The sequence below is a fragment of the Geotrypetes seraphini genome, chromosome 2, assembly GCF_902459505.1.
Source record: "Geotrypetes seraphini chromosome 2, aGeoSer1.1, whole genome shotgun sequence".
Taxonomy (NCBI): Eukaryota; Metazoa; Chordata; class Amphibia; order Gymnophiona; family Dermophiidae; genus Geotrypetes; species Geotrypetes seraphini.
Genome location: NC_047085.1, coordinates 14,659,267 through 14,675,048, shown reverse-complemented (window position 1 = coordinate 14,675,048; position 15,782 = coordinate 14,659,267). Strand labels below are relative to the sequence as shown.

The 15,782-nt window shown below is 48.8% G+C and overlaps 1 protein-coding gene across 2 annotated transcripts in view; it reads left to right on the top strand.

Moving 5' to 3' along the window:
• Positions 1 to 15,782, top strand: part of RHPN1 (rhophilin Rho GTPase binding protein 1) — a 147,560-nt gene that overhangs the window by 67,862 nt on the left and 63,916 nt on the right. For both annotated transcript variants that reach the window (XM_033929895.1, XM_033929896.1), the window contains exon 3: positions 8,822 to 8,950. In XM_033929895.1, the coding sequence (XP_033785786.1) occupies positions 8,822 to 8,950 (129 nt within the window). The remainder of the gene's footprint in view (positions 1 to 8,821; positions 8,951 to 15,782) is intronic.

Sequence of the window (15,782 nt, the reverse complement as noted above, 5' to 3'; positions counted from 1 at the left end):
TTCGCGCCGTTGTCTATGAGCCGTTTTAATGCAGTGTGTGATCATGTTTTCTGCACGAGTTAGCAACTGGGCTCAGTTCTTCTTGGCGTGGCATGTACAACCCGCATTTACCTGGTAGTAACTGCTCTGTTGGGTGCACGATAGTTTTCTGGCTTGGGCCTCTGGGTGTGAGAGATGGGACGTGGCGTTCGCAGGCGGGGGTGAAGTTTTCTGCTCAGGTAAAAAGCTTTGCACATGAGGAATGTCTAAGAGCGGGTCACAGAATGTGATTTACTATGAGGGGATTACGTAGCATGTTTTTTAAATCGAATAGCAGGTAGCTGTCCTATTGATATTAAAGTCTTTCCTTGCCAATTTTGTACATAGATAAGGAAACACAGTCAGTCAAAGAAGCTGTTTCTCTGCAGCAAAAAAAAAGTGACTCATTAGAAATAAAAGCCATTCTCAGGGTTTCCAGCCTTTGTGCAAAATAATGAGGACGGAGCAGGATCCCCCACTGTGACACCGTCATCAGACAGCTCTGCTTTTGTAATGCAAAAGATGCTTCAGCTCTCTCATGCCCAAAAAATTCAAAACATCTTTAGTCATTTACTAGAACAGAAGGACCCCGAAAAAAGCTTCTATTCTTCAAGAAATAAAGCTGCCGTCTGGGTAATCTGGATACTTGTGGTGTCTTAACACCTCGTGTTTAACGGAGAAATGTCATGGTGCAGCTCCAATCTACTTAGCAGAACGAAATTAGCTATATAGGGCCAGATTCTATATATGGTGCCCAACCCCCCCACACACACACACTTAGGGCCCGATTCTTTAAAGGGCACTTAAATCGGCAACCGCCTATAGTCATGCTTAGGCACCATTTAAAGAATCTTAGCTGGTGACATCTATCCTAAAACTCAGGTGCTGATAAGGTAGGCCGAGGTTTTACTGGCCTACTTTTTTAAACAACTTTTTAAAGTTTGTTTTTTAAACAGCGCGGTCAATTACCGCGCCGATTGCAACAATTAAGTTAGGCAGCGATAGGATGTCTGCCGCCGTCTAATTTACGGCACCGTCTACAAAAATCTGGCCCTTAATCCGGATTCTCTAAAGCAGTGGTTCCCAACCCTGTCCTGGGGGACCACCAGCCAGTCAGGTTTTCAAGATATCCCTAATGAAGATGCATAAGAACATAAGAATTGCCGCTGCTGGGTCAGACCAGTGGTCCACCCTGCCCAGCAGTCCGCTCACGCGGTGGCCCTCTGGTCAAAAACCAGCGCCCTAAATGAGACTAGCCCTATCAGCGTACGTCCTTGTTCAGCAGGAACTTGTCTAACTTTGTCTTGAATCCCTGGAGGGTGTTTTCCCCTATAACAGACTCCGGAAGAGCGTTCCAGTTTTCCACCACTCTCTGGGTGAAGAAGAATTTCCTTACATTTGTACGGAATCTATCCCCTTTCAGCTTTAGAGAGTGCCCTCTCGTTCTCCCTACCTTGGAGAGGGTGAACAACCTGTCCTTATCTACTAAGTCTATCCCCTTCAGTACCTTGAATGTTTCGATCATGTCCCCTCTCAATCTCCTCTGTTCAAGGGAGAAGAGACCCAGTTTCTCTAATCTTTCGCTGTACGGCAGCTCCTCCAACCCCTTAACCATCTTAGTCGCTCTTCTCTGGATTCTTTCGAGTAGCACCATGTTTTTCTTCATGTACGGCAACCAGTGCTGTACGCAGTACTCTAGGTGAGGGTGCACCATGGCCCGGTACAGCGGCATAATAACCTTCTCCGAACTGTTTGAGATCCCCTTCTTTATTATTCCTAGCATTCTGTTCGCCCTTTTCGCCGCCACTGCACATTGCGCGGACAGCTTCATCGACTTGTCGATCAGAACTCCCAAGTCCCTTTCCTGGGAGGTCTCTCCAAGTACCACCCCGGACATCTTGTATTTGTGCATGAGATTTTTGTTACCAATATGCATCACTTTACACTTGTCCACGTTGAACCTCATCTGCCATGTCGCAGCCCATTCCTCGAGCCTGATTATGTCACGTTGTAGATCTTTGCAATCCCCCTGTGTCTTCACTACTCTGAATAACTTTGTATCTTCCGCAAATTTTATCACCTTGCTTGTCGTAGCTATGTCCAGATCGTTTATGAAGATGTTGAAGAGCACGGATCCAAGCACTGAGCCTTACGGCACCCCCCGATGACGCTCTTCCAGTCTGAGTATTGTCCATTTACCCCCATTCTCTGTTTCCTATGCTCCAGACAGTTTTTAATCCATGTGAGTATTTCACCCTATATTCCATGGCTTGCAATTTTCCGAAGTAGTGGTTCATGCGGAACCTTGTCGAACGCCTTCTGAAAGTCCAGATATACAATGTTGACCGGTTCGCCCTTGTCTATCTGCCTGTTCACTCCCTCAAAGAAACGGCCCATCTAGTCTGCCCACCCTAATGACCCTCCCCTACCTTTCTCTGTGAAAAGATCCCACATGACGATCCCATTTGGCCTTAAAATCAGGCACGCTGCTGGCCTCAATCACCTGAAGTGTAAGATTATTCCAGCGATCAACCACCCTTTCAGTGAAAAAGAATTTCCTGGTGTCACCATGCAGTTACCCACCCCTGATTTTCCACGGATGCCCTCTTGTTGCTGTGGGACCCTTGAAAAAGAAGATATCTTCTTCCACCTTGATGCGGCCCGTGAGATACTTGAACGTCTCAATCATGTCTCCCCTCTCTCTGCGTTCCTCGAGTGAGTATAGCTGTAGTTTATCTAGCCGTTCCTTGTACGGGAGATCCTTGAGTCCCGAGACCATCCGAGTGGCCATTCTCTGGACCGACTCGAGTCTCAGCACATCTTTGCGGTAATGTGGCCTCCAGAATTGTACAGAATATTTCAGATGGGGTCTCACCATGGATCTATACAATGGCATAATGACCTCAGGCTTATGGCTGACGAAACTCCTGCGTATGCAACCTATGATTTGTCTAGCCTTGGATGAAGCTTGCTCCACTTGATTGGCAGTCTTCATGTGCAGCAAGTTTGTCAAACAAGATCTGCCTTTGCTGAAACCGTGCTGGCTGGTCCTCATCAGACCGTGTCCGTCAAGATGATCGATGATGCGGTCCTTTATCAGCGCCTCTACCATCTTTCCCAGTACCGAGGTCAGACTCACTGGTCTGTAGTTTCCTGGGTCTCCCCTCAAACCTTTTTTGAAGATCGGCGTAACATTCGCCACCTTCCAGTTTTCCGGAATCTTTCCCGTTTTGATTGACAGATTAACTTTCAGTTGAAGCAGTTCAGCTATGGTCCCTTTCAGTACCTTGATGACCCTCGGATGGATGCCATCCGGTCCCGGAGATTTATTGCTGTTGAGCCTATCAATCTTTCTGCACACCTCTTCTAAACTGAGCGTCAACCCTGTCAGTTTCTCGTTTTCACTTCCAGCATATAGCCTGATGGGTTCCGGTATGCTATGTATATCCTCTTCAGAAAATACAGATGAAAAAAACACGTTCAGTCTGTCGACGATTGCCTTGTCCTCCTTTAGCTCTCCCTTTATTCCTTGGTCATCCAACGGTCCCACCGCTTCCTTCGCGGAGATTTGCATACCTGTCACTTCCATTATATGCAAATCTCTCTCATGCATCTTCATTAGGGATATCTTGAATACCCGACTGGCTAGTGGTCCCCCAGGACAGGGTTGGGAACCACTGCTCTAAAGGGTGCCATTGTCGGCGGCTGCCTTAAAAGCGGCCGCCGATCGAGAGTCAGTCGCACGATGGCGCCCTTTAGAGAATTGTCCGACAAAGGTAGGCGCCGGAAATGTAGGCCTGGGTTTTCAAGGCCTACGTTTCCGGCGCCTACTTTTGATGCTGTGGTGCTTTACAGCACTTAACTTAAAAAAAGACAGTGAAGGTGACCTCTGGGTACTACAGTGCTTTAATCATTCCAATAGAGACTCCACACGTACGTGTTTCAGCCAGAACAGCCTGCATCAGGAGTTTGGACAGAAGTTTAAAGCTTACTAATCGCCTTTTGTTATCTTGTTCTTAATATGATGTGGCTCTGTTTAATACCAAAATAGCATGTCACAACGAAAGGTGACGTACGCTGTTGTCTCCACAAGCTTGTCTCTTGTAAGATGAAAGCTTCTGTTCAGACTCCTGATGCAGGCCGTTCAAGCTGAAACACATATATTCTTCAACACCGTGTCACTCTTTAAGGAGAGAGAGATGAATCAGAATATGAATGGGCTCAACCACTAACCCTCAAGCCTTGCGTTGAAAAATGCTAGTGTAGAAGGACTGAGGTTGAGATAGACACTAAAGAATGACACGGGATGGTTTCCCACGGTACTGGGACAGACCAAAGGTTCATCAAGCCCACTATCCTGTTTCCAACAGTGGCCAACCCAGGTCCCAAGAACCTGGCAGAAACTCAGAGTAGCAACATTCCAGAGCTGAGATTGTGATGTCATAATGCCTCATTCCACCAGTGCCTAAGAGCCAATTACTCATCAGTGATGTCACACAATGGCTTGATTGTCCTATACTTGGCTCACATAATAACATAGAGAATGACACGGGGACGGTTGTTCCCGTCGCCATGGTTAACCGCAGGAAACCATCCCCATGTCATTCTTTAAGGAGAGAGGGAAGAATCAGCGTACGAATGGGCACAACCACTGACCCTCAAGCCTTGCATTGAAAAATTCTAGTGTAGAAGGACTGCGGTTGAGATAGACACTAAAGAATGACACGGGATGGTTTTCAGAAGTTTTCCACAGGGACAGAGATGGTGAAAAATTCTGTTACTCTCTACAAATTGTGTCATTTTCTACAAACACTTGGTGTCACGAATGAGGGAATGTTGATAGAAGGGGTCCTCAACTATACAGTACGAGGAGCCTATATAACAGCTGTACACAACCACTCTTTAGGCAAGCACTTTTTATAAGAGGAATTGCTATCTTGTACAGGATACATATTATTGATTAACTTAGTTATGATATCCTGTTTGTGGGATGTTAAGATTATTTGGATAGGTATAGGGATTAAACAGAAGGGGATAGCTGGGTGTCTACCTATGTTCCCTCTAAGTGGAGCATTTGAGCTCATATATTCTAGGGGCGTTGCTATGATGGGCTGAGTGGTCATCACCTGTCACTTCATCATCTTCAGGCACGTCAGATCTTGTTTCTCCCTCACACACTGCTAAAAATCCAACCAGGCTCCTATGAGCTGTTCCCTGGTTGCCATCAGGTTCTCCAAACCCTCCTTTGGACTTCTGGGTTTTCAAACCATTACCAGTCCCTCTCCCAGTCTCTCACCAGGGCCAGCATTCCTCCCCTCAAGGGTCGGCCGAGCTCCAAAAGAGCTCTTGCTGATCTATGCTCGGGAACTGGGATCGCAGCACCCATTTACACTCAGGGTTAGAGGTCTGCACGGGAACAGGGATTGCAGGAATCTCGCGGGTCCCACGGGGATCCCCTTAAGGACTCCCACGGGGATGCATCCCAGGCCCATGGGACTCCCACGGGGACTCCTCCCAGGCCCACGGGACTCCCACGGGGACCCTCCAAGGCCGACGGGACTCCCACGGGGATGGAACTGGGGCTCCCATTCTGAGGCCTACCTAATTTTCAAGATGATACATCAAGTCCGGCGCCATGGCGGGAATAGCCATTCTGAGCAGTGAGCTCAGCACGTAGGCGCTCAGGGTGCCTACGTTCTGAGCTCACTACATTGCTGCTGATTGGTCGGGCGGTGGCACGTGCAAGGCTAGAATAGGAAGTCAGTCTGTATGAAGTCCACCCTCCCCACCCATGCATTTACTTAACATCCGCCCTCAACCCAGCTGTGGCCAATTGGAAACAAAGACACGCGAAAGGGATCCACTTCCCCTACCTCTGCCTCCTCCCCTTTTGGAGGAAGGCTGAGAAAGTTGAATCGTGTCTCTCCAGTGTGCAGGAAGTGCGTGAGGTGGGCCGGGAGAGGAAATTCAGTTATTCTTAGAATGCCTTCATTTTCAGCATTTACAGATTTCCCTTTTGTGCAATCAGGTATCGAGTTAACCTGCAAGGCTGGTGCAGTGAGATTGCAGAGATCTTTATTCGCCTTATGTGTATAATTGGGGGGGGGGAATACTATGTCCGACACACTTTGAACTTCTTGCATTTCTCAAAGTTATCCTTTGTGCAGTTTTGAGGCATTCACATGCACATTGCACGAACAAAACTATGTCTTTATGGTGTAGAAATTATTTCAGAGGGCTAATGCAGGGGAAAGAGGAGAGCTGGATGGAAGAAGGGTCGATGGACAGCTGAGAATGGCATGCATAGTAATGGTGTAAAGAGAGACAGGCTGCAGGAAAGGAATTCCCTGTTAGAGTCTCTCGTTTAAGCTTTTTTTATTATGACAGCAAAGAGCGATACCGACTCGGGTTCTAGCTAGGTACTTGGGACCTGGATTGGCCACTGTTGGAAACAGGATCCTGGGCTTGATGTCCCAGTATGGCAGCTCTTATGTTCTTAAGTGAGTCAAATAAAGGACAATCCAGCCATTGTGACATCACTGCTGAGGATGGCTCTTAGGCATTGGTGGAATGAGGCATTATGACATCACAATCTCAGCTCTGGAATGTTGCTACTCTTTGGGTTTCTGTCTGGTACTTGGGACCTGGATTGGCCACTGTTGGGTTGGCCTACTCCCTCTGCACTCAGAAATGAATACCAACCGCTTTTAAGAAGCGTAATCCCTTCCCCTTTGTTTTCTTCCCCTCCCCCTTTACCACCATTTTTTATCTATTTTATCTTGATCTACGTATTTTTACTCTTGCCCAGCTCTGGATCCTCCTGTTTCTGTATGCCTATGTCCAGTATATATATATATATATATTTATAACCTTTAAACTTTTTTTTTTTTAGTTTTATATTCAATTACTGGGGCAGAAGTGATCCCTCCCTTTCCCGAGGTATCCCATCCCCCTGCTCTGTAGCCAACCAGTCAGTCCTCCCCCCTCCCTCCATCTGGTCCCTGTCCCTCTGCAGTCCTATTCCTTAGTGCTGTGGTGTTCCAGTGGTGTGGGAAGCCAAAGCCAGACCAACCAAGCCTTCCATCCGTTCTCCATAGTGACCTTCTTGCCGGTTCTGCAAGCAAGCAAGCAACCCACTCACCCGCCTGCCTCCCTCGCCTGCAGATCTACATTATGTCCCTGGTGGTTCAGCAGGAGCAATCCTTTTATGCTCCTGTCTATTCAGTCTCCATAGTAGAAAATGGCTACAACGAGTTCCCGCAGCAACCTTGCGAGACTTGTATTTTTGGGGGCCCCAAAAGTCTTGGTTTATATATAATGCACATGCATTCTCTGTTTCTAATAGGCTCACAATCTAGGCTTTTGTACCTGGGGCAATGGACAATTAAGTGACTTGCCCAGGGTAACAAAGAGTTATAGCAGGAATTGAACCCAGTGGCCCCCAAGTTCTCAACCACTGGAATGTGTTTGCCAGAGGATGTGGTACGAGCAGTTAATGTAGCTGGTTTTAAAAAAGGTTTGGACAAGTTCATGGAAGAAAAGTCTATAAACTGCTGTTGAGACAGACATGGGAGAAGCCACTGCTTGCCCTGGATCAGTAGCATGGAATGTTGCTACTCTTCAGGGTTCCGTTCCGGAATCTTGCTATTCTTAGGATTCTGGAATGTTGCTGCTCTTCAGGTTTCCGGAATGTTGCTACTCTTCAGGGTTCCGTTCCGGAATCTTGCTATTCTTAGGATTCTGGAATGTTGCTACTCTTCAGGTTTCCGGAATGTTGCTACTCTTCAGGGTTCCGGAATCTTGCTATGCTTCAGGGTTCTGGAATCTTGCTATTCTTAGGATTCTGGAATGTTGCTACTTTTCAGGGTTCCGGAATGTTGCTACTCTTCAGGGTTCCGGAATGTTGCTACTCTTCAGGGTTCCGGAATCTTGCTATGCTTCAGGGTTCTGGAATCTTGCTATTCTTAGGATTCTGGAATGTTGCTACTCTTCAGGGTTCCGGAATGTTGCTACTCTTCAGGGTTCCGGAATCTTGCTATGCTTCAGGGTTCTGGAATCTTGCTATTCTTAGGATTCTGGAATGTTGCTACTCTTCAGGTTTCCGGAATGTTGCTACTCTTCAGGGTTCCGGAATGTTGCTACTCTTCAGGGTTCCGGAATCTTGCTATGCTTCAGGGTTCTGGAATCTTGCTATTCTTAGGATTCTGGAATGTTGCTACTCTTCAGGGTTCCGCATTCTGGAATGCTGCTACTATTTGGGTTTTTGCTAGGTACTTGTGACTTGGATTGGTTTCCATGAAGATACTGGGCTAGATATACCATTGGTCTGACCAGGTAAGACTATTCCTATGTTCTTAACCATTTGTCTGGTACCCCTGGTCTGGAATAGCATCTTTTAACCTCCTATCATGTACAGCTTACTGAAATTTCTGCACTTTTTTTCTTATGATTTCTCTTTGTTTCTTCCCTCATAGATATTACAGATCTTACATTGGGTTTAACTAAACTGTGGAAGAGCTTCTTACTGTGGGTCGGCGAGGTAAATGCTCCAACGCTCATAGGTATTGAATGACTGCTGGAGCACTTATCTCGCCGGCCCGCGGTAAGAAACTCTTCTGCGGTTTAGTAAAAAGAACCCTTATTTTTGAATCCCTCTGCAACATCACAAATAAGGATCTTTTTAACCACACTGGTTTTCTCATATCCTTTTAAGCAGTCTGGATGTTGAGAAGATGTGCAAAAAAAAAAAAAGTCTAGGTTTTTGAACCATCCTTGTCTTTTTTGTTACTATTTTTTTTCCTAGAGCCACCACAAACCACAAGGTGAAGGAGACGGTGGCTTTGGAGCTCAGCTATGTCAACTCCAACCTGCAGCTGCTGAAGGAAGAGCTGGAGGAACTGAACAGCTGCGTGGATATATACCAGAATGAGAGGTATCGTGTTGTATTGTATTCTGTGTTTATTTATTATTCGCCTTATACAAAGCGAAATACAAATCAACAAATACACTTCTCCCTCCGTATTCGTGGTTTCGATTATTCACGGTTGTTAGCTTGCTGGCCCCTCCCCCCAAATTACATCAACTTTCATAGATAAATCGCTGATTCCAAGCATTTACAAAGAAAATCGCCGATTCCCGGCACTTTCTTCACTGTGTTTTGCCTCTCCTTCAGGAATAGGCCAGGTCTCCCGCCATGTTATTCACGGTTTCACCATATTCACGATGGTTTTTAATAGAAAACAGCGAATAACATATGAAAAAGTTATTATCCCAGGACAAGCAGGCAGCATATTCTTAACGTATGGGTGACGTCACCGACGGAGCCCCGGTACGGACACTTTTAACTAGAAAGTTCTAGTTGGCCGCACCGCGCATGCGCGGGTGCCTTCCCGCTCGACGGAGGAGAGCGTGGTCCCCAGTTTCTTCGTTTCCGCGGAGCGAAGAAGACGCATGTGCTTTCAACGGCCGTTGAAAAGCTAGTTTCTGCCTTCCCGCTCGCGTAATTTTTCGTTTTTCTTCTAATTTTTCCTTTCGGATTTCACTTTCAAAAAAAAAAAAAAAAAAAACTCGTCCAGTTTTCTTTATTTTTTCAGGCCGGCCCCGGCGGGGCCTGTTGCCACCATACAGGCCTCCGGATTCGATTTTGCGGAGGCCGTGTTTCCCTTCATGCCCCCTCAACCGGGCTTTAAGAAGTGCCAGCGGTGTGCACGCCCGATCTCTCTCACCGACCCGCACAATTGGTGCCTGCAGTGCCTGGGTCCAGAGCATCGGGCTGACACTTGCACCCGCTGTGCTACGCTTAAAAAGCGCACATTAAAAAACAGGCAGATCCAGCAAAATCTTTTATTCGGTACCGGATCTGCCATGGAATCTGCTACGACGTCGACAGCACCACAAAAGTCGGCACCCTCGACGTCGACACCACCAGACCCTTCTTCGGGGTCGTTGGGCCCAGGTAAGCCGGCTAAGAAGCCTTCCACTTCCCTTGAGCGCCCTCCTGCCACGGTTGCGACACCGGCCCTCCCGGCACCGCACCGACCCCGCAAACGCTCCGCTCCGATATCGGTGAGTGCCTCATCATTGGCCTCCTCATCGCCGGAGCGTAGAGCGGCACCTATGGTACCGAAGAAGAAAAAAGCGGTACCTGTGCCCCCCCCTGGATGACCGCATCGCGGCCATACTCCAAAACCAGTTACAGGAGCAGCTCCAGCAACAACTCCAACAACTGTTGCCGGCGTTGCTGGCACCGCACCTTCCGGTACGGGACCGGTCCGAGCCTCGCACTGTTCCATCGGTGTCGACCCCCTCGGTACCGATTAATACCTCCATGCCGGTGCTCTTGGCTGAAACACCTACAGTGCATACCCGTACTGCTGCCGACCCTTCCCGGTCCCAGGAACGACATCGGTCTTCCTCTCCCGGTACCGCCTCGGTGCGCTCGGGCAAATCTCTCTCAAAGACCCGCCATGCCGAGCCTTCCACACCGATGTCCAAACGTGCACACCCTGACGTTAGAGACCCAGACTTGTGGGAAGACTCCCCGCACGGTACCGAAGAGGACGCTTCGTCAACCGACGAAGAACCCTCCATGACCGACACTGCCTCAAAACCAGAACAATCATCTTTTTCTAAATTCCTTAGGGAGATGGCAGCAGCTCTTTCCATCCCCTTAGAGTCCGACTCTAAAAAGTCTCAGGCTTTCCTCGATGCCCTAGACTTTGAGCAACCTCCCAAGGAATTTCTAAAGTTGCCCGTCCACGACATCTTACGGGAAACTTTCTATAAAAACTGGGAGACTCCCCTCACTGTTCCCGGGGCCCCTCGCAAATTGGATAGCTTGTACCGAGTTATTCCAATCCCAGGGTTTGACAAACCTCAATTGCCCCATGAATCCCTTCTGGTGGAATCTACTTTGAAAAAATCTCAGGGTTCCAGTGTATATGCCTCCACCCCTCCTGGCAGAGAGGGAAAAACTATGGATAAATTTGGTAAGCGCCTTTTCCAAAATGCCATGCTAGCCAATAGAGCCAACAACTACACCTTCCACTTCTCCTTCTATATGAAGCATCTGGTGCAACAGCTCTCCTCCTTACAGAAATATCTTCCTGAACGTAAGGTCCCTCTCTTCTAGCAACAAATTTCCAGCCTCCTCCAACTCAGGAAATTCATGGTTCGCTCCATCTACGACTCATTTGAGCTGACCTCCCGCGCATCTGCCATGGCGGTGGCTATGCGCCGTTTGGCATGGCTGAGAGTCTCTGACCTAGACATTAACCACCAGGACCGCCTGGCTAACGCACCTTGTCTGGGTGATGAACTCTTCGGAGAATCCCTGGACTCGACCACCCAGAAGCTCTCAGCACACGAGACCAGGTGGGACACTCTGATCAAACCTAAAAAGAAGACTCCACCTGCTCGCCCCTACAGGCAACAGTCTTCTTACCAACGCAGGTTCTCGGCCAGACCTCTCAACCCGCCTCCACAACAGTCTTGCCGTCCTCGCCACCAGCATCAACCTCAGGCTCGCCCACAGACTCAACCTGCCAAGCCTCTCCCTTCATCAAAACCGTCTCAACCCTTTTGACTCCTTTCTCCAGAGCATAGCCAGTCTCCCACCTTCATTGCCTTTTCCTCAGCCGATCGGAGGACGCCTTCAACTCTTCCTCAGCCGTTGGGAGGTCATCACATCAGACCAATGGGTCCTCAACATCATTCGCCACGGCTACTCTCTCAACTTCCAAACTCTTCCACCAGACCATCCTCCCGTAGAGTCTGCTTCTCACTCCTCCCAAACCCCCCTCCTCCTGAGGGAGGCCCAATCCCTCCTTCTCCTCAATGCCATCGAAGAGGTACCTCCGGACCAAAGGGGTCAGGGATTCTACTCCCGCTACTTCCTGGTTCCCAAAAAAACAGGAGACCTTCGTCCCATCCTCGATCTCAGGGACCTCAACAAGTGTCTGGTCAAAGAGAAGTTCAGAATGCTCTCCCTGGCCACGCTTTACCCTCTTCTCTCTCACCACGACTGGCTATGCTCCCTAGACCTCAAGGAGGCCTACACTCACATCCCAATCCATCCGACTTCACGTCGCTATCTACGGTTCCAGATACAGCACCATCACTATCAGTACAAAGTGCTACCCTTTGGCCTCGCCTCATCACCCAGAGTGTTCACCAAGTGCCTTATTGTGGTGGCGGCCTTCCTCAGGTCTCACGACCTTCAGATGTTCCCCTACTTGGACGATTGGCTGGTGAAAGCACCTACGTCTCCGCTTGTGCTACAAGCCACTCAACACACCATCTCGTTCCTCCATCTCCTGGGTTTCGAGATCAACTACCCCAAGTCGCATCTGCTTCCCACACAGCGACTTCAGTTCATTGGAGCAGTTCTCGACACCACTCTAATGAGGGCATTTCTCCCCTTCGACCGCCATTGAACTCTGCTCCACCTCTGCCGTCAGGTGCTCCTTCATCACTCCATTCCAGCTCGGCAGATGATGATCCTCCTGGGCCACATGGCCTCGACGGTCCATGTACTCCCTCTGGCGCGACTCCACCTCAGGACACCTCAGTGGACTCTAGCCAACCAATGGTCACAGGCCACCGATCCTCTTTCTCATCCCATCTCTGTGACATCGTCTCTTCAGCAATCTCTTCAATGGTGGTTGAACTCCTCCAATCTTTCCAGGGGTCTACTCTTTCATCTACCCCCTCACTCCATGATCATAACCACAGATGCCTCCCCTTATGCGTGGGGAGCTCATCTAGGAGATCTTCTCACCCAGGGACTCTGGACCCCTCAGGAGCGTCAACATCACATCAATTTCCTGGAACTCAGAGCCATGTTCTATGCTCTCAAAGCCTTCCAGCACCTTCTCTACCCTAAGGTCCTTCTCCTGTGCACAGACAACCAGGTCACCATGTACTACATAAACAAGCAAGGCGGCACCGGGTCTCCCCTCCTCTGTCAGGAGGCCATCCGCATCTGGACCTGGGCCACGGCCCACAGTCTCTTCCTCAAGGCTGTCTATATCCAGGGCGAACAGAACTCCCTGGCCGACAATCTCAGCCGCATCCTTCAACCTCTCGAGTGGACTCTGGATCCTCCCAAGCTCCACTCCATCTTTGCTCGCTGGGGCACTCCGCAGGTGGACCTCTTTGCAGCTCCTCACAACCATCAGCTGCCCCAATTCTGTTCCAGACTCTTCTCTCCTCACCGTCTGGCCCCGGATGCATTCCTGCTCGACTGGACGGATCGGTTCCTCTATGCCTTTCCTCCACTACCTCTGATGTTGCGGACATTATCCAAACTCCGCAGGGACAAGGCCACCATGATTCTCATCGCTCCTCGGTGGCCTCGCCAACACTGGTTCTCCCTCCTGCTCCAGCTCAGCTCCAGGGAGCCCATTCCTCTTCCTGTATTTCCTACTCTACTTACACAGCAGCATCAGTCTCTACTACATCCCAATCTGTCCTCGCTCCACCTGATAGCTTGGTTTCTCTCGGGCTGACCTCTCCAGAGAATCTGTCTCAGCCTGTCCGTCGAATTTTGGATGCCTCCAGGAAACCGGCCACCCTCCAATGTTACCATCAGAAGTGGACCCGGTTCTCCTCTTGTTGTCTACTTCATCATCACGATCCCACCTCATTGCCGGTGGAAACCGTACTGGACTATTTGCTTTCTCTCTCCGACGCTGGCCTCAAGTCTACCTCAATCAGAGTCCACCTCAGTGCCATCACTGCGTTTCATGAGCCTATCCTCGGAAAACCTCTCACGGCTCATCCCCTGGTTTCCCGGTTCATGAGAGGCCTCTTCAATGTCAAACAACCTCTGAAGCCTCCTCCAGTCGTCTGGGACCTGAATGTGGTTCTCTCAGCCCTCATGAAACCTCCATTTGAGCCTCTTGCCACGACTTCGCTCAAATTTCTTACATGGAAGGTGCTTTTCCTCATTGCCATCACCTCTGCCAGGAGGGTTAGTGAGCTGCATGCACTGGTTGCTGACCCACCTTTCACGGTTTTTCACCATGACAAGGTGGTTCTGCGTACCCATCCTAAATTTCTTCCCAAGGTGGTCTCGGACTTCCACTTCAACCAGTCCATTGTATTGCCTGTCTTTTTCCCTAAACCCCACTCTCATCCTGGGGAACAGGCGTTACACACGCTGGACTGTAAGCGTGCCCTGGCATACTACCTTGACCGTACCAGAACTCACCGCACGTCCCCTCAGCTCTTTCTGTCCTTCGACCCTAACCGTTTAGGTCGTCCTGTCTCTAAACGAACGCTTTCCAACTGGCTTGCTGCCTGCATTACGTTCTGTTATACTCGGGCCGGTCTCTCACTGGAAGGTGCTGTCACGGCCCACAGGGTCAGAGCTATGGCTGCTTCTGTGGCTTTCCTCCGCTCCACGCCCATTGAGGAGATCTGCAAAGCTGCCACTTGGTCCTCAGTTCACACATTCACTACTCACTACTGTCTGGATACCTTCTCCAGACGGGATGGACACTTCGGCCAATCTGTGTTACAAAATTTATTTTCCTAATGGCCAACCTTCCCACCATCCCTCTTTTAGTTAGCTTGGAGGTCACCCATACGTTAAGAATATGCTGCCTGCTTGTCCTGGGATAAAGCACAGTTACTTACCGTAACAGGTGTTATCCAGGGACAGCAGGCAGATATTCTTACGACCCACCACCTCCCCGGGTTGGCTTCTTAGCTGGCTTATCTTAACTGGGGACCACGCTCTCCTCCGTCGAGCGGGAAGGCACCCGCGCATGCGCGGTGCGGCCAACTAGAACTTTCTAGTTAAAAGTGTCCGTACCGGGGCTCTGTCGGTGACGTCACCCATATGTTAAGAATATCTGCCTGCTGTCCCTGGATAACACCTGTTACTGTAAGTAACTGTGCTTTTGCGTTTTTTCTGTATTTTTGGGTCTGTTAATCCCCTATCACAGCGAATACGGAAGAAGTGTAGTTACTTTTTGTTGCCTCACCCTGTACATCTGTTTGTGCATGTACAAACAAAAAAATGTATACACTTCTTCCTCTGTATTTGCAGTTTTAGCAATCGTGGTTTCGATTTTTCGCGGTTATTAGCTTGCTGGCTCCTCCCCCCCTCAAATTACATCAGCTTACATAAAGAAATCACCAATTCCAAGCGTTTACAGAGAAAAATCACCGATTCCCGTCACTTTCTTCACCATGTTTTGCCTCTCCTTCAGGAACGGGCCAGGTCTCCCACCATGTTATTCGCAGTTTCACCATATTCACGATGGTTTTTAATAGAAAACAGCGAATAACATATGAAAAAGTTATTTGCAGTTTTTCTGTATTTGCGGTTCTGTTAATCCCCTATCACAGCAAATACGGAGGGAGAAGTGTATAGTAAATTTCATTACAGACATAAAACCATACAAAAACACAATATAAAAACATACAACGATAGACAGCAATGAAACATCGATGCTCATAGCATACGTTCTCATAGCCACAAGCGGAGGCCCTCATTCTTCAACCATGTCTCATTTTGCAACACAGATGGCGTTTTAGCAATCTTTTCAATGTTTTCAAATTCCCCTGTCGCCGTATATATTGCAGAAGTCGGTTCCATTCCTCTGGACCAGTGGTTCCCAAACCTGTCCTGGGGGACCCCCAGCCAGTCAGGTTTTCCAGATATCCCTAATGAATATGCATGAGAGAGATTTGCATACCTGTCACTTCCATTATATGCAAATCTCTCTCATGCATATTCATTAGGGATGTCTTGA